Source organism: Toxorhynchites rutilus, chromosome 2, assembly GCF_029784135.1.
Source record: "Toxorhynchites rutilus septentrionalis strain SRP chromosome 2, ASM2978413v1, whole genome shotgun sequence".
Taxonomy (NCBI): Eukaryota; Metazoa; Arthropoda; class Insecta; order Diptera; family Culicidae; genus Toxorhynchites; species Toxorhynchites rutilus.
The window spans coordinates 306813145-306832354 of record NC_073745.1 but is presented as its reverse complement, the minus strand read 5'-3'; the positions used below and the strand labels follow the sequence as shown (position 1 = coordinate 306832354).

The following is a 19210-nucleotide window of genomic DNA, read 5'->3' as shown; positions in this document are numbered from 1 at the left end:
AAAAATCGTATTTTTTGCACTTTATTAAAATTGAAGAAAAAAATTTTATTAGCCAAAGCAATAATTTGACCTTACACATAATTGAATCAAATTTCTAATACATTCTATTTACTAATTGACATGAGTACCTGCTGCAATGCTTGATTTTTACTTATTGATTTATTTATTTTGGCTTAACATCTTTACAACATGGCCTGCTTCACAGTATACCTCGAACAAACTCGGTTCCTGGCTAACTCATTCCAGTATATTGCGGGCATCTTCACTTGGTTTATCCGCCTCGTTCGCAGCATTCTTCATCGTCTCGTACCCGCCGAATTCTCAATGAACACAATTTTTGAAAGATAGTTGTCCGCAGTGTTGTAAACGGTCGACATTTTTGGAAACCATCATATACTGCCCTTGCTCGAGAGTTACGACTCAATATGTACTGTGAACGTTACCAAGAATGCATTGCTCGGATCCAACAGTCACAGCAGAAATAAATGCACAGCCGCAAACACGACGATCTGTTGAACGATTATATGTTCTCCCTGTCTGTCGAACGTACAGAGAAAGCAGGTACAGATTTTTTCCGCTAGTGAAATTTCTTACATTGAACAAAGCAACATTAAGGTACATGACGACTTTTACGCCACAGTATCGCTTGGTGATGCTGCTCATAAAAGTATTTACAATCCAATGATTGATCAGTTTTATAAAGACGGAATTCCTTACAAGGACCGTCTGAAAGGATTCGCGTGGGACGGTGCGACTGTGATGATGGGGGTTTCAAATTCCGTAATGCGGTTGATAACAATCGATTGTCTAGATCTATTGAATATAGTCGTAGTAGTTGTCAAATAGTACATGTCATTCGCTGGCTAATGCGAGGTAATATAGGAATTTTTGGAACTCAAGCCACTTGAAATCCCACACCCTTAACTCGGCAAGTTTAAATTTACTAGGAAATATCGGTCATTTTCAGCCAATAATGTAAAACAAAATAATATATAATTAGAATGACATTTTTGTTAGAGATCTCATTTTCCCTAGTAATAATTTTGTATAATTTTGTGGAATTTCAGCTCGGATGTGAAATTACTACCGATGAAAGTTGCATGAAGGCCAGATTTCAATTGCTTTTGGCATAATTTGATATTTTGAATTTGAATTTATACTTTTGAATATATATTTGAATATACTTTCAACAAGTTTTTGTTTATGTCCATATAAATGGTTAGCCTTGTTTGTAACGTTCTCACGATGCCTCAGTCTTTGGCAACTGTCGAGCGATTTTTCTTGAATATAATCAGAACAAAAATAAGTTTCGAAATCGGCTCAGCAACGAAACGATAAACGCTATTTTGAGATCAAAAGATTTGATTGAACATCTCGAAAATTTCAATAAATTATAGTATGCAATCTAGATTCAGAAAAACTATGTATAAGCATCATCAAACACTCGAATGACTTGCAAATGTGAATGTTGTATTTGTGGTGAATGAATCAGTATTTTTTCATCCTAATAAAATAGCGAATATTTTCGATAGTACAGATTTTTGGTACAGATTTTTTGAAAAAAAGTACAGATGAGGAAGATTTTTAACCCCTCTTATACAGATTGAAATGTGGCAACACTGGTCATAACCCTCCTTTAAAGTCTGCTTCATTTAATATTGGAACAAATTCTTTTGCTCATTGTGGCGCTCCTAGTGGACGGATTTGGAAACTTTTTTCACCCACGTGTCGGGAAATTTATTACCTTTCACCATGTATTTATGTCATAACACCAAACGATAGCATTTTGTAAACAACCGCCATGGAAGCCGAACGGAGAGATAAAATTGTGCACAGTTTTCTTGAAAATCCATTGTTGTCGGCATCTAAGCTAGCTAAACAGCTTAAAATGCCCAGAAATACCGTATGGCGTGTTATCAAGCAGTACAAGGAAACATTGACGACGGCTCGGAAGCCGCATTCGAAGCGTCGGAGTGGAACTGTCGACCGGAAACTGCGTGGGAAACTCATCAAGGCCGTCAAGAGGAATCCCAATCTTTCAGACCGCGATTTGGCCAATAAGTTCCAGGCTGCTCACAGTACGGTGCGACGAATTCGTCTCCGGGAAGGAATAAGGTCATTCCGAGCCAGCAAACAGCCAAATCGGACGCTGAAGCAGCACAATGTGGCCAGAATCCGTGCTCGAAAGCTGTACGACCAAGTGCTGACCAAGTTCGACGGATGTATTCTGATGGACGATGAGACCTACGTGAAGGCGGATTTTGGGCAAATCCCAGGTCAAAAATTTTATTTGGCGACGGCTCGGGGGGATGTACCTGCAAAATTTAAGTTCGTGTTTGCGGATAAATTCGCCCGCAAGTACATGATTTGGCAGGGGATATGCAGTTGTGGACAGAAAACCAAAGTCTTTCTCACTGACAAGACAATGACATCAGAAGTCTACAAAAAAGAGTGCCTACAGAAACGGATTCTGCCGTTTATTCGTGCCCACGACCGTCCAGTAATGTTTTGGCCGGACCTCGCAAGCTGCCATTACAGCAAAACGGTTATGGAATGATACGCAACGAACGGGGTCAGCGTAATACCGAAGGACCTCAACCCCCCAAACTGCCCCCAGTTCCGGCCGATAGAGAAATACTGGGCAATCACGAAGCGGAGGCTTAAGGCAAAGGGAAAACTTGTTAGGAACATGACTCAAATGAAGAACTGGTGGAATCAAATCGTCAAAACGGTGGACGAAAAGGGTGTGCGCCGCCTAATGTGCCGTATTACGGGAAAAGTACGAGAATTTCTTCGAAACAGCAATGAATAATTTTTTTAATTTTTTTTTATGAAAGAGTAAAGAAAATGCTACATTTGTATGAAAAACAAATTATGAATTCGTTAATAAATGACTGAACTACACGCAATTGTTTGTGTTCCAATATTAAATGAAGCAGACTTTAATTCCGGCTAATTTTTTTGAATAGCTTTAATGTCATTTGACGCTGGATCAAATGACATTAAAACTATCCAGCGTACTCTTCCAGCTTTGGCCACTACTTTATGGTTCCTGGGTACAGGTGAGATGCGTGATCTTGTGGATTATTCTTCGCCTCTTCCTGATCTGCTGTTCAGACTACATCTTACCCATCTTATGCTGATTTGATTTGACCATTTTCCCTTCATCGGGAATGCCTGTCCCACTGACCTTCAGTCGTCGTCGACAGCAGTAGCGTTTCGAGTCAACACGTTGCTTTAAACATCGATTTAGTTGAAAAGAATAAAAAAAATGGTAATCAGAAGGTGCCAAGTCACAAAACACAACAAAACACAGAAAAAGTTTGTGTCTGCAGGAAACTCCTGATATTTTAAATTCAATATTGTTGATAGATGATCAAAACATAAAAAATGACGATCGATATTATTTGTAACCTTTTACATTAGTATGTGTAACTTTGAAAGTGTGAATTATGGTGCCATATGCTTATGACCTGGTATGGAAGTAAAACGATGTTTACGTGCATCGATCCGACGAAAACGCTCAAAAATAATAAACAACGAAAAGAGTTACCTTGATCAATAAAATTGACTTCTAGTTACGACAAACAGCTATTAATACATTCAATCATTCCAATATGTTTTCGCATTCATGAGCAGTTGGAATTGTTACGTAACTTTTCAGGTTACCTCTTCGTCATAATTATGCCAAATACGTACACTATTATATTATTTGAACAGATTGAGTTTCAGATTTGCAATCGGTCGATCAGTAATTGGATCAGTAGCAGAGCAAAAAAAAAGAGCTCACCCCGAAAGGTATTATTTTCCCCAGTGCTTGGATTCAGCTGCAAAACGAAACAAGACTCAAAACAATGATGTAATATGAGCAGATTTGGCTATACTCGAATGGATCGCATATGATCGATACGTGTGAGCTTGTTGGTCTACTTCGTTCGGGCGCATTGGCGCAAGTGCTTTCATTTCTTCTTCTTCTTTCTTTGTTTTTAAGAGGCTTTAAACTTTGCAGTTCATTCGCCTCTAATCGCTTTCATTTCCTCGCCGCGCTACAAATATATTAGGTTGGGGAAAAAGAAACTCATTATTTTTTCGGTAGCTGGCTGTAGTGATCGATATCTCGCGTAATATTGATAATACAATTTCATGCTTATGTTCGTTGTAAAGCAGACATTTCACACTAAAAAAAACTTTTGCTGTTTATTTGCTTGTTCCATTTAGTTGTTAGTTACAGGGTGTTAACAATGGAAGTCAACAAAAAGGAAATTCGGTGCATTTTACACTTTTTCATTCATAAAGGCGAAAATTCAAGCCAGAGCGCTGAAATTGTGAATGCTGTTTATGGTACCATTACTGTAACAGCAAAATAAGTGAAATTTATTTTTATTTTTTCATTTAAAAATATGTTTCTTAGTGCAATACACTAAAATCAGATCTCTAATGTCAACAATTGGACCGTTTGAAGCTAGCGATTGATCAAAACGTCCAGAAATGGCCAACATTGTTTCATCGGGATAACGCAAGGACACACATGTCTATAGTGACTCGCCAGAAGCTCCGAGAGCTTGATTTGGTTGTGTTAATGCATCCGCCATACAGTGCTGGCCTGGCACCAAGCGAGTTTTTTGTCAAAAGGGACCAAGAATTCTATGAAAGAGGCATTATGAAACTATCTTAAGAATGTACAACAAAACGGTGCATATTTCATCTAAATCGGACAATCCGAAGCATAATGTTTTAAATTTCACGCAAAAATTATGGATTTCTTTTTCCCCAACCTAATATAATACGACGAGCGTTTCGAGCGTCAAAAGCGCCTCGAAAAATCACATCGACCGTTTCCAATGATTGAGTTTTGGGAAAATATAACCCGGCGGCAGCTCCTTCCATTGATTTTGAAAAGGGGTCCAGTCCAGTTACAGTCGGAGAGGGGTCATTAAGCGGCACAAGATGAGCTTTCTTTCAACGCGTTTTTTTCTTTTCTGTTTTTCGACGCGTGTGTCGTTTAATGTGGGAAAGTTTATACCTCTTGCTACTTTGCGGTGTATTTTTTTGTTTCTTCTCCGTGTCCAGAGAGTTGCTGGACGCGCGAAATTGACCCACCGTTTCAATAACACAGCGACACCCGAGTTGTTTAGGGTTGACTAGCTTTCCGCGTGGCATGTGCAAGTTCCTCAAGTTTGGCTTAAGGTTAGTGAAGGTTCAGACGGCTGCCGCGTTTGCGTCGAAGGTCTCCGAATCAAGTGAGCTCTCTGGATGTGTTGTGCAGAACTGGAAGGCTAGATAACAAACACCTCTCCGCCCCGTATGAGTGACACCCCGTCATGAACGGACAGATAATTGCCGGTATTCTATGCGTTGAAGTGTTAATAAACATAGTCTCAAGTGTAGCGACGTAGTAAGAAGGTTGCGTTCACCTGAGGAAGTTTATCAGGCATCTCGCGGAACGAATATTTGAGTAATCTCGTCGAGCACAATCGAATTGAGCAAACCATGTTGTGTTTCATACGGGCGCCGACTGACGCCCGAATGTGTCAAGTGTGAAATGTTTGTCTAGCAGATTTATGGACGGGGTTTGGATGCGCAGTGCTCATGTGATAATTAACGATAGTGGTGGCAGGCAAGTTGTGAATTCCGGCCAGAAAGATAACAACCAACTTGGACACAACCGTGCGAGAAGCAAGTTCCCTCCTCGAGGAGCAGACCTCATTTTGCGTAATTACAAGGTTTCGGTGGCATTGGACGGTCGCTCGATAGCGTTCGAACAGTGGGTTATTAGTGAGCGTACCTTAAACTGTGATTCAGAAATGAAAGCATGTATAATTGGTATTTAATTCAGTGACCAGTGAATGACCTTGACAAATGTGATAATCAGATGAAAAACGCAGATCTATATTTACACATGACCTTGGAAGAAGATGAGTCGTTCTGTGAGTGTGATACATTGGATTGGAATTGAAGTATTGATCGGGATTTCTTTATCATAAATTGAGAATTATGACAATTTTACTGAAAAAAAATGAAGGACTATTAAATCCTGGAAAATGTTCAATTTAGCTTGAAGCGGAGAAGGAATTCAAAGAAGTGAAGAATGTGTGTAGCCTGAGTGATAGTCAAAATAATACGAACAAGATAGTATGAAAAACTGTTTATAATTTACGGTCTAATACTCCCAAGTGACCCACAAAAATTGATTTACACAACACATCAATCGAATATCTGATCAATTTATTCACGTAGTGATTTTCTACCTTCAATCCCCAGTCTGAAATGATTTCGAATTCTCCAAAATACTAGTTACGTTAAGATAGCATAATTCAACGACGAAATTGTGAGACGTCTTGCTCATTTTATGTACTTTTCACTTCAATTACATTTTCAATTCCAGATATTCTACTGAAAACATGTAATTTGAAGGGAATTCTCAGAACATCCGACAGACTTGTATATACAAATTCCATACGCATTTGGCTTAGTGTTCTGAGTATTGTCCACATTTTTCTATCTCAAGATTTTTTTTTCAAAGGCATATGCATTTTAGCACGAGCTTCCTTCAAAAAGTGTAGCTCGAAAATTATTGATTGCATAAAAGACTGTCTGAGAACTAGTAGCAAGGAGCTAATGAGTATTCGTATTTCTATGCACTAAGTATTTATATATTTATACACTAAGAATAACATACGAAAATTGTGTATTTTTTAAAATAATTTAAAATTGTTAATTTTAATTTTAGAATTTCTCGGAAGCGGGTGCATTTAGGAAGTTTACTCCCATAAGCTGTATGATTTGCAATTATCATAAGAATCATATTACATCATCGAAGTATTTATTTATTTATTTATTTTGGCTTAACGTCTTTACAACATGGCCTGATTCACAATTTTTCTTGTGTATCGTTCGTTGCTTGGTGTTTTAGTGGTGCGGCTTGCAAGGCCTGCGACCAACCCCACTATCTCGCAGAAGAACCATCTGCTGATACTGCTGCTTTACGTCCTGAGTACCACCAGGACTGGGCGAAGATGGTTATAGCGGCGTCAATTCGCATAGAGGAACTGTTTCCGGGTTTTTGTGGCTTTTCTCAGGAACTGGCAATGCCCAATGCTCAACCCACCACACCCTAGACAGACCCCCTTTACCAGTGCAAGCCAGAAAAACGATCTATGACGATAGAATTTCTGACCCGAACGGGAATCGAACCAGAAGCCCCCATCTTGACAAGCGCAACGCTTAACACTAGGCCATGGGGACCACAACATCACCGAAGTATACTTATTCTTAATATAGGTGAAACTTAACAAATTCACAGGTTTTTTTTTCTTATAATTTCTTCACCATACAAAAGTGATTAAAAAGTCAGCTATCACTTTAATGTTTCACACTTTAAAAATGAACAGAATGATTGGTTAGTGATTCAAATTTCAGTATTTCATTATTATGACGTTACGTCACGTGACGGCAGCGTTTCAAATTACTTTTTTCGAGCCCAAGAAGTATAGTTTTAGTTTTCCTAATTGATTGGCAAATGAATTGAAAGATTTCAAAACCTCTATAACTTAACCCTGCTATTACTACTATATTAACGATACACATAATCTGCAGGCACTTCTGTATCCGCATGCAGTTGTGCAGACTGGAATTCATTTCTCTATCACGGACTTTAACCTCAACCAGCCAAACAGACTGACGAAAACGTCACTGACGATGCAAACAAGCCGCGAGGACTCTCGTACCCATGCGAGATAATTCAAATGAGGCCGCAGCGGGTAAAATGGACTCAGTAACGGAAAATACATTGTTGACAGTGGTCGACTGCGACTAGGGCATAGCTTTTCTAAAAGTATTCAAAATCAACATACAAAAAATATAGTAACGTAATCCTACGTCAACTGTGCGGTCGTTTCATGGACATAGCGGGTCAACTTTTTTTTGTAGTGTAAATTTTCTTCACATAGTTTCACATAGACTATCTAGAGATCTCTAGAGGTCAAGGGAACGATCGCATTTTTGACGTAAAACTACGAAATTATTTTTTGCAATCCGTTTGTTCATCACTTCGAATATAATTTTAGAATGGAGGCGATCTAGCCTAGTGGTAACATCCGTACCTCTCATGCTCAAAGTCACGAGTTCAATTCTCACTCCCGACATTCTTCCAAAAATGGAATATAAAGTGACGAACCAGCCAAAAGTGGAAAATCATGTCACTATAATATAGAACAATTAAAAAAAATATTTTAGAATGCATCGAAATAAATATTAGTGGTGTGGAAAGAGCCATGGTTTTGTAGAATCAACGGAATATGGTTGATTCTTAATACATTTTTAAACGGTTTTATTCAGCTTGAAAGGAAGTTTACAGAAAAAAAGTTAAGTTAACTCAGGACTATGTCTTCTAAGCATTCAAACGACATCGAGTAATAATTTTCATTCAAATTTTAACAATTTAAAACTACTTTCGGGTCTGCCAATATGATAAAGAGTAAATTGCTCCTCGAATACGGATGAATTTTTTCGACGTTTGTTCTTCGACAAGACGAGGTTGCCACATTTGCATAGCAAGATTTTATTTGAGTCAAATGGATTCAAGAATGCATAAGTCGATTTCGATCGAATCGTGAAATTCGCCAAAATGTTCGCCTCAACTGTTTAAAATATCCAATGCTAATATTATTGTTGAGTTCTGCAGATGAAGAGCAATTAATACATTTGCAAGTCCGGAATTAAAGAAAACAATAAGGCTGTGTTTTAAAATTAGAATAACGATGTGATTTTTCAACTTTACGGAAAAAACATATTACTTTTTTCATTTTACATTTAACTTTCAAACTTACGAATAATCGTTTCATTCGTTCTTTTTTATCGATCACATTCTATTAATTTTATAGATCGTTAAAACACTCAAACACTCTTACAGTACATTAGTTATGTTAAATTTAACATCCAAAATATTCACAAGAAATATTTCATATGGCAGAACAACGTTTGCTGGGCCAGCTGGTATTTTATATTTTTTGGTATTTCGAAATTTGTAAAAAAAAATCTTGAATTTCTAAGCCCAGTAAGTACTATTCTTAGTTTAATTAAAATGTTTTTTACAATTTTGAGAGCCACGGTACGAAAATATATTTCAATTTGTTCTCCAGTACTGCTCTAATTTGTATTTAAATGTCTATTAGGTGTACCGGTAAGTTTCTCCGGCTTTACAACAGATGGTGTAACTTGGTTGTTATTCCAGTGAATCAAATTTCCAGACATTCATTGGAAAGCTACTGTCATTGAGCGTCTTTTTCAGTATATGTCAAAAAGTTGAAGCGTAAACAACATAGTTTCTTGCCACTTCGAATATTTTGAAGTTCTTACCAACGAGAGTATTTTTGCGGTGAGTGTTACTTCATTACATAAATATGAAGAAAAAAGGTGCGGAAAGCGATCGCATTTTGGTGGAAATTTATGGTGACCATGTTCCAACTGAGCGAACGTGTCAGATGTGGTTTGCACGGTTTAAAAGTGGTAATTTTGACTTGGAAGACGAAGAATGTTTCGGAGCGCCAAAAAAGTTTGAAGATGAAGAATTGGAGGCTTTACTCGATCAAGATCCATCACAAATGCAGAAAAAAAAACTTGCAGATACACTTGGATTAGCTCAGCAAACCATATCCAATCGTTTGAAAGCAATGGGAATGATCCAATAGATAGGACATTGGGTGCCGTATGAATTGAAGCCACGAGACGTCGAACGCCGTTTTTTCACATGCGAACAACTGCTTCAACGGCATTAAAGAAAGGGGTTTTTGCATCGAATCGTTACTGGCAATGAAAAGTGGGTCCATTACAACAATCCTAAACGTCGGGCAACGTATGGATACCTCGGCCATGCATCAACATCGACGGTCGCGTGGAATATTCACGGCCAGAAGGTTATGCTGTCTATTTGGAGGGACCAGCTGGGTGTGGTGTACTATGAGATTCTAAAACCGAATGAAACCATTACGGGGGACCTCTACCGACGACAATTGATGCGTTTGAGCCGTGCACTGAAGGAAAAACGACCACAATACGAGCAAAGAAACGATAAAGTTATTTTGCAACACGATAATGCTCGGTCGCATGTCGTGAAACCGGTCCGGTTGCTCCGTCCGTCCGTCCGACAGCGAATTGACCAGCAAATTGGATCGATTCGTGGTCAGCCGACAAACAAAGGGATTCTTGAATTGCCAGCAAGATGGGAAAAAGTTGTGACTAGCGATGGGCAATACTTTGAATATTTAATTTGTAACCATTTTTGCAGAATAAAGCATTAATTTTTGAAAAAAACGAAGAAACTTACCGGTACTCCTATTAGATATGTATATATTTTTAGAATTTTTGAAAGCTTAGGTAAATCTGAGTATTTTTTCATATTTTCTTTTCCAAGTATTGGGTATAGGCTGAAAAAACAAAAAAAAAGTTTACTACCATAGCTTTTATAGTGGACCAGTATAGGGATTTATGAAATTTACCTAATTTCGAATTTGGTACACTATAAAATATTTCATATAACTTTGGTGGTAAGTTTTAGGAGAACTTTCCAAGAAAACAGGAATACAATAAAATCATAGGTTTTAAGAAAATAAACAAAAATAGCAAAAATGCAAATATATTTTCGTACCGCGCAATGTTCGAAATTTTGTGAAAAAAATACACATTCGAACACATCTGAATATACATAAAATCTCAAAATTATAAAAAAATCAAAATTTCTAAATATGAAAAAGTGCCGCCAAAGCTTTTAAAATTCTGAAAAACACATTTCTAGATAACACATTTGAATACAAATTAGAGCAGTACTGAAACTCGATATCCAAAAAAAAAAAAATTCAAAATATCAATTTTTATTGGTATTTGTATTTTTGATGACAATTTTTTTGACAATATTTCTCGATGATGATGTAGATAAGATACACTTTCAGTATTTCTTTTTTTCAAAGTTTTAACTCGAAGCTTCTAATACTGGCATGCAAGAAACATTTTTCACTATGGTGAACCACATAGAAATTCAAAAAACTACCCAAAATTTCTTATTTAGTACTCTATACAATATTTTACATAGAGCTAGTGATTTGGTCTGGGGCATCTTTTACTTCCTTACCCACCCAGGTCCTTTATTTACGAGTTATTTAACTATACCATGAATAGTTAACGCAGAATAAAATTCTGTTAGAATAAGGAGATTATTGAGCTGTCAAAATTCTATCATGTGGTAAACCTGTAACATTGCTAGTTACGAGAGGCTTCATTTTGCTGGACTTTAGCAGAAAAATGTGTTCTCATGGACCAAAGAGCAGGCTCTCCATCCGATTGAAAGTAGTCTAACCGATCAACTACGTGATTACCTTTCGTAACACTCATTGATGGGTACTAAACATACACAATTTGGGTCTAATTTCCATCATCTTCCATCTTAGAGAAGATGTAGAAGCGAAACACCATAGTTCGAAATAATTACTCTCAAATGTACCGTGTAAAAAGTTTACATTTATGTATTGATCGAAATCACGATGCAACACCCATGGCGCATCGATGAATGGTGGCTCAAAATTCGCACAAAACAAGTCACGGGTTACCCATTAAATCCCCGTTGGCCGAAAACTGTGGCCGCGCATTCAAATTTAAGCAAAAACTGAAACAAAATTACATAACATGAAGAGCAGCACCCGCGTTTTGTTGTGTCACACCCCTTTTCGATGGCGTCCATTAGGGTCATCAAAACACACAAATCTCGTGGAGAAAGGGCGATGCTAATTTGCTTCGGGTGTTCTCCTGAAGATGTTGGCAAATAACTTATCTTCGAAGTGTTCGGACAGTTTGCGATTATCTTTGCATCAGGGCCTCACAGTCGAATAGTTTCTCATGATTTGAACGTTGATATTGGTTATGTTTTCAACAGGGCAAAAACTTAAAACTTATTTAAGTGCCTAATGGCTATCGGTGGGACTTACGTGCATTGCACGCTAGCTTATTTCAATGAGTTCGATAAGAGCGATAACAATTATCGTTCGATGAATTATCAGCCTGTTTTGGAGAATCTAATTTTATACCCGGAAATAATCGATCATTCAATTAGTAGGTGTGTTGTGGATATTGAAGGACTTTCGTTAGTTCTAATCATAGAAAGGTATTGAACAAAGAATGTCATGAAAGTTTCGTAAAATGACCATTGGAAGAGTAAACTCACATTCTTCGAAAATCATGAATGTAAAAATAATAGGAAAAAATGAGCGTTTATTAATCAAGCCTTCCCGAAAGTGCGTAGTGCATAGTGCCATACAAAACCGAAACGGAAGTCTGATCAAAAAAGTGACTCAATCGTGAAGTTTAAATGAGTTCTTACTCAATGTATAAAAACACAGCTCCCAAGAGTGTCAAAATAACTTCGGAGCAGCAGACAGCGGAATAAAAGCAGCTACGTCGTAAACAGATATATGTGATTCAACATCCTGCCCGGAAGGTTTCCACAAGATGTTCGGCGAGGTCAAGTTATCCCCCGGCGTGGGACTTTCGCTGCTGATCGGAGCTGTCGGTAGTGTTTATTTGATTGTGCAAAGCCATCGATATTTCAGGTAATTATACAGAATCAGTGTATACGATGGGTCTTATTACTTGCGTGGCTGAAATTATGATCTGTTTCTGTTTGTTATGTGGGAATGGCATTCAGGAGTGATTAGATTGCAGAGACATTGAAGATCGAGCTCTATGAGCATGTCGTTTATAATTACTCCAACCGAAGACAAGGGTTGTGATGGTAATGAGTTCAATGGGGGCGAGGTGTAATGTTCCGGTTTGTGAGTTATCCTTCTGTGCAGTGGTGGTATGAACAAATGTAATTTACAGAGGCAATCTCCATCGCTTAATTCTATTGGCGAATTGCGGTACGTTTTACTCATACTCACTCAAATTGGAGCATACATCCGTACCATGATATATGACAGTTCCTCCTCCGGTCAGCCGGTAATCTAAGCACTAAATCCATTTTCGCATTCATCGCATTTATACCTCGTATGATAAATTTGGTGTAAAGGAGCAAGGTAATAATAATAACCTTTAATGAAATACTGCGGTACTCACTTTGCACAAACCTTATCATATTGTCATGGTGCAATTTCCATCAGTTGTTTCGTTGAATGTTCTCGTCAGATCGCTTCAAGCAAAGTATTTTTACATCTTTTCGCTCCACAAACTACCTTAAATTTAATAATTGAACTTTGATCATACCATGATCCATCACCAGTGTATGAAGCTTTTAAACTCGTAATTTCTTCCTCGCCCATGAACTCGTATTTCTTTCTTGAATAGCACTAACGATCCCAGTAGAATTTGTCCTGTGTCGTCTCAAAATAAGTATTATTGCGTCAATTTTATTAGAAGTTGAGAATTTTTATGCTAAACTAGTTGACCCAGCAAACTTCGTCCCGCCAAAAATTTGTTTTTTGTTATCAATACCTTCAAACATTCACGGTTTCTTACAAAGCGCTAAGTTCATGAGTCCAATCGCAGAATTGTTCATTGATTGATCTTCTAATCGTCCCCGTTGAATATACTTTTTACTAAAAAATTCCAAGTCCGGCGATCCTTTTTTTTGGTATAGATAGAAGAAGATATAGGAGTGCGTTTCATTACATTAAAATCCATTTCCAGTTTCGAACAAAGATCAATTTCGCTAGCACAAACATCAAATGGACTAACAGCACTTGTCACTATGTAATTGTAGAACATATGGGAATTGAATTTTCCGAATTTTCCCTTTTTCCTTCAGAGTTTTCCGAAAATTTTCAATTGTCATGTTTGGAGGGGTGTCATACCATCATAGAAACATTTCTCATACCAAAAAACCCTCACATCCCAAATTGTGCTTGATTAGTTCTCGAGTTATGCAGAAGTTTGTGTTTCATTTCTATGGCAGCGCTCCTTTGAGAGGGGGAGTAGTGTATTCACCATAGAAACGTTTCGTGCCCCGTAAAACCCTCACTTAGTTTTCGAGTTATGCAGAAATTTGTATTTCATTTGTATGACAGCCGACCCTTACAGAGCGGGATGGAGAGTCTAACCACCATAGAAACATTTATTGCACCCTAAAACCTCCACATGCCAAATTTGGTTTCGTTTGCTTGATTAATTCTCGAGTAATTCAGAAATTTTTGTTTCATTTTTATGGCATTCCCACCTAAGAGAGGGGGGAGGATTAACCAACCACCATAGAATCAATTATTGCACCCTAAAACCTCCACATACAAAATTTGGTTCCATTTGCTTCATTAATTCTCGAGTTATGCAGAAATTTGAGTTTCATTTGTATGGCAGCCTCCCCATAGAGAGAGGGGTGGAGAGAAAAACCACCATAGAAACATTTCTAGCACCCTAAAACCTCCACAAATTAGGCAATTTGGTTTCATTTGCTTAATTCATTCTCGAGTAATATATATATATATATATATATATATATATATATATATATATATATATATATATATATATATATATATATATATATATATATATATATATATATATATATATATATATATATATATATATATATATATATATATATATATATATATATATATGCACGCCTTAAATGCATACTTAAACAAATGATGATGGTCCCACCTCTTTCCCCTACATAGGTTTGAGCTGGACGAGTTATCTTGTGGATATTTATATGGAGGAGTTATTTATAATGTTACCGATCAATTTTTGATTATCGGTCACCAAAAGTTGTCTGTTCTTGTGTCTTAGAATATCAACAAATATTCACGAGAAACGAATATGGTTTTGTTCCAGTGTAAATTACTTTTTTTCAGCTTTAAACACACTGCCCTCATTATATTGCTGACAATAACAAACGAGTTCATTTTGTTCATATCGCTGTTGCATGAGCAAATTTGCTATAATGAATGAATGCGACATTGAGTGGGGTTCATAACTTCGCTGTTATTTATACTTTGGATATCAAAAGCAACAAATTGATATTCATCACATCCGAAACGATATTCGTTCTGGCAGTGAATTTAAGTTCAAAATAAACTTTATTTGGCGAGACGGTAGCAACGGCACATGGAGAATGGATACAACGAGTGGTTTTAGCTACCGTCAAGTCATTTGCGACATCGGGAATTTCACAAGGTATTTCCGATTACGGCATCCGGCAACTGCAAAACCCAACCGTACACAGCAGCCTCAGGTTAGAAGTTAACAACAGCTGATATTCATTTGGCTGAAATGAAATTCAGTTCTGACGTTTCCGATAATCAAGATGAAAATGACACTGGATGGAAAAAATAAACATCAAAACATATTGAAGGACAAAAGTTCATTTGCACATATTCAATGGTTGCCTGGATCTATCATTTTCCTTTTCGTTTGGAATATATAGGTTTTCGATGCAACCTAAAATCTATGCATTTGATCTTAGCGAAGATGAAAGGAAGATGGGATGGAAAAAAGACGCCGAGGAAGGAAATTTTGAGTTGGCTCGGTCATTATTTCTGGAGAGAGCAAGCGATCCAAATCAACTAAGGAAGAGCGAAAGTAAAAGTTGAAGAAATCGTGGATAGAGAGCTGAAGTCAAAGTTGAAAGAAAGCTGAAGTTTAAGTTTATAGAAGAAGAGAAGAGAGTGATAGAAGAGCTAATAGAAGTAAAAGCGTAGTGGAAAGTCGCTTGAGTGCAGCCGAGTGGAACGGTGAAGAGGTCTTCCAGCTCGTGCCAGGTGTTCCTGGAAAACACACGCCGTCGTTTGATCTGGTGTTAGACCACGCCACGTTACCCAGCGAGGAAGGAGGACGTCCCTCTCCCGACCGAGAATACATTTCCAACGCGACCACATCGAGGAAATCGAAGGGCCCCAACGACACGGTACCAATACTAACCACAAACAAAATTATAGAAAATATAACAAAAGGAAAACTAATTCCCTATCTTTTTCGCTCTATCCTCAAAACCAGTCCTTCATTGGTTAGACAATTTCTCGTGTCCGCTTTCCGCTGTTAGTTCCACCGGGGTTTAAAACAGGTCGACATAATCTTCCCGAGGGCCAAAGCCGACCCTGAGAGATCTATATACCGAGGTGAGCTAAGCCGAGCAGTACGGCTAAAGCCGAAGTTAACAGTAATATCAAATCAACCAGTAAGCAAGTTATCGAGAATCGAACCCAATGCTTATATCAGCATTAGCCATGAATTTACAAGGAATTTCCCGCTTTACTAGATTCCCGAGAACGATCTACTAATGCGATTGCTTTCGAGTCCAGACAGCTGAGCAACCCCAAGCCTAATTCTAGCCGACACTTCAGGCCCAGTAACTCTCCCAAGGCATGGCAAGAGAATTTCCAACCCGGGAAGACCCTTGACCGATCAGGAATTTAACCTAATACCTATGTCAGTACCAGCCTTGAATTTACAAAGGAAATCCCGCTTCACTGGATACCCGACAACGATCTGTTAATCGTTTTCGAAACCAGACAGCTGAGCAAACCTAAGCCTAATTCCAGTCGATACTTCAGGCCCTTCATTCAACCTGGGGTATAATCGCGTCAATCTGAATCTGCAATGCGATCTGCCACAACACAGAAAGATCTCGTCATTCATCTGTCAAAAAGATAAATTTACAAGTATTCCGGTTGAGCTATCCCTAGCTTCTTTTCAATTTCCACTTTCAACCCCTTGGAATAGATCGATCTTATTAAACAAAACAAAACCAAAAAAAAAAAAAATTCACTTTTGCCAATGTTCAATTTCAAATTTTACTATGTTGGTTCACGCGGGCCATGCTCAAACTCTTGTAGACTTCACAATTATGTTTAAACTAATCTAACAACTAAAATTATTAAAAATTAAAAAAAATAAAAACAACATACCATCATCATCATAGTATAGTCATAGTAGTTAAGATAAAAAAAAACACACACACATGCACCTACACCTAAAACAGTACTCTATTCATCATATAATAATGGTGACGGTCCCACTTTATTTTCCTACAACGATTTGAGCTGGACGAATTTTCTTTGATAACTATTTATATGAATTTCTTTTATAATACAAACAAAACCAGTAGATTAGTTAAGGGCACAAACATAGATTGTCATTCGAAAGAGCAAGTAAAGGCATTATATGAACGCTAGATATTCCAAGGCAAGTTAAGAGAATTTCCAATCCGAGAAGACCCGTGACCGATCAGGAATAGAACCTAATACCTATATCAGTACCAGCCTTGAATTTATAAAGGAAATCCCGCTTTACTGGATACCCGACAACGGTCTGTTAATCGTTTTCGAGACCAGACAGCTGAGCAAACCTAAGCCTAATTCCAGTCGATACTTCAGGCCCTTCATTCAACCTGGGGTATAATAGCGTCAATCTGAATCTGAAATGCGATCAGCCACAAAACAGAAAGTTCTCGTCATTCATCTGTCAAAAGGATAAATTTACAAGAATTCCGGTTGAGCTATCCCTAGCTTGTTCGCAATTTCCACTTTCAATCCCTTAGAATGATAAACAGAACCATTATTTTTAGCCAATGCTCAATGTTAACCTCCTCTATGCCGTTTCACGTGCACGATGCTCAAACTGTTGTAGACTACTCGAAATGTATAAAAAAAATAAATTAATTAAAAACGAGTACAAACAAATAAAATACCACCATCATCATAGTCTAATGATAAAAAAGACAAAATCACAAAAAAAAAATAATCCGTCATAGCTTCGTCATCTTACATACTAACATTGATTATACACCAGGTCAAAAATCTGAGCATACTGAGTGACAAGCTCTAGAATACGTGATCAAATCGGAAATCGAAATCGGAAAAAAATAATATAGGGTGTTGTATCCTTGACACGACCGCTTAGGACGTAGTCCTATTTCTTTTTATTTAATTTGTTTTTTATCATATCGGATATTATTGAAAAATGCAAAAAAAAATCACTCGCAAGCCCCGGGTGGGTCATGAATCGACCACGTACAGCTAATCATAAGGCAGGTTCTCGTTGAAACGTTATCATTCGGACATCCCAAGCTTCGTTAACTTATTTTAATTGATTGTATAGAATGACGGTGCAAAGAAGAACAGCGATCATTCCGCCGTTTGCAACCCGTCGTCGACTATGACATAAACGGAAGTAAGCACCGGAATCGAGCCAATGTGTTGGTGAGACCTCGCGAACTATAGTTGAATGTATATGGGGAACAAACGTTTACCGAGCGCCGGTGGGCTTTCCTCCAACACCAGGTGTTTTATTTGTCGTTCGGGTTGAATCGCGAAGGGAGATTGCGAGAATAGGTGGAAGTAACTAGAGTTATATGCAACCAGGTGATGCTTGTATTGCCGCGCGCCGTGGTGATCGTCATCGATCGTGAAACATGTGTGGTTTTACTTTTGTGTGTTGCAGGGTACCTTGCATGCACTGCATCATGGCTCTCATTAAGTCATTAGGAATGTTTTCATATCAGTTACACCAGCAACTGTTGTGATATCAACCAAACCATCTCAGGTTGTCCTGTAAATGATACCAATGTGGGCCCATCATCATAGCCCTCCCTCGCGTGTGTGTATGTTCCGAAACTGCATGCTTGAACGGAACTGGCTATATTTCACCGCTTCTGTAATTTTTTAATAGTTATCCCGCGTTATGTTGGTTGTTCATTTTCAGCTTGTTTGTTCTCACACACCTTTCCGCGGGCATCATACTCATCGTATGTATTCGATTAGCAGTTTTACCTTTGCTCAATTTCTCCGCTTCCATGGGTCTGGCGCGAAACGTCACACACAATTCGTCAGTTGATGATAGAATTTCGTTCGGTGAGCCAGGTACCCAGAATACTGAACATCGTGTTGGCTCAAATTGATGCGTGTCGAACGAGAAATGCTTCATTGTTGAGCAGACTCTGGCGGACGAAGCGCTGCGCTCTGAAACCTTGAATGTTAGCATATTGTTGCAGTGGAAATTAGTGTTACTTTCGTGATCATATATGCATAACAGCGCGGGCGTAAAAAAGTGATGTGCTCTAGAAAAGTGCTCAGTTTTGGGATTTTTATGTAAGGCAATTGAGTGAGTTCTGTAGTTAGTAGTGTGAAAATTGCAATAGCATTATCTCTTGAAAAGCCAAAGGTAGATACACGTCTTCGTAGCGCTAGAAATTACACGTAACCGACATAACTAACCATAGTTCGAATGT

General features: G+C 38.0%; 1 protein-coding gene across 8 annotated transcripts in view; it reads left to right on the top strand.

Moving 5' to 3' along the window:
• LOC129771390 (uncharacterized) overlaps positions 1-19210 on the top strand; it is a 174903-nt gene that overhangs the window by 22822 nt on the left and 132871 nt on the right. Inside the window, exon 1 of one of the 8 annotated variants that reach the window (XM_055774983.1) lies at positions 12140-12596. The exons of 5 other annotated variants lie outside the window; for them this stretch is intronic. In XM_055774983.1, coding sequence (XP_055630958.1) covers positions 12496-12596 — 101 coding nt within the window. In that variant the 5' untranslated portion in view covers positions 12140-12495. Of the gene's footprint in view, positions 1-12139; positions 12597-18852; positions 19144-19210 lie in introns of those variants that run through there. 2 more of the 8 variants (XM_055774985.1, XM_055774986.1) reach the window with 2 other exon arrangements.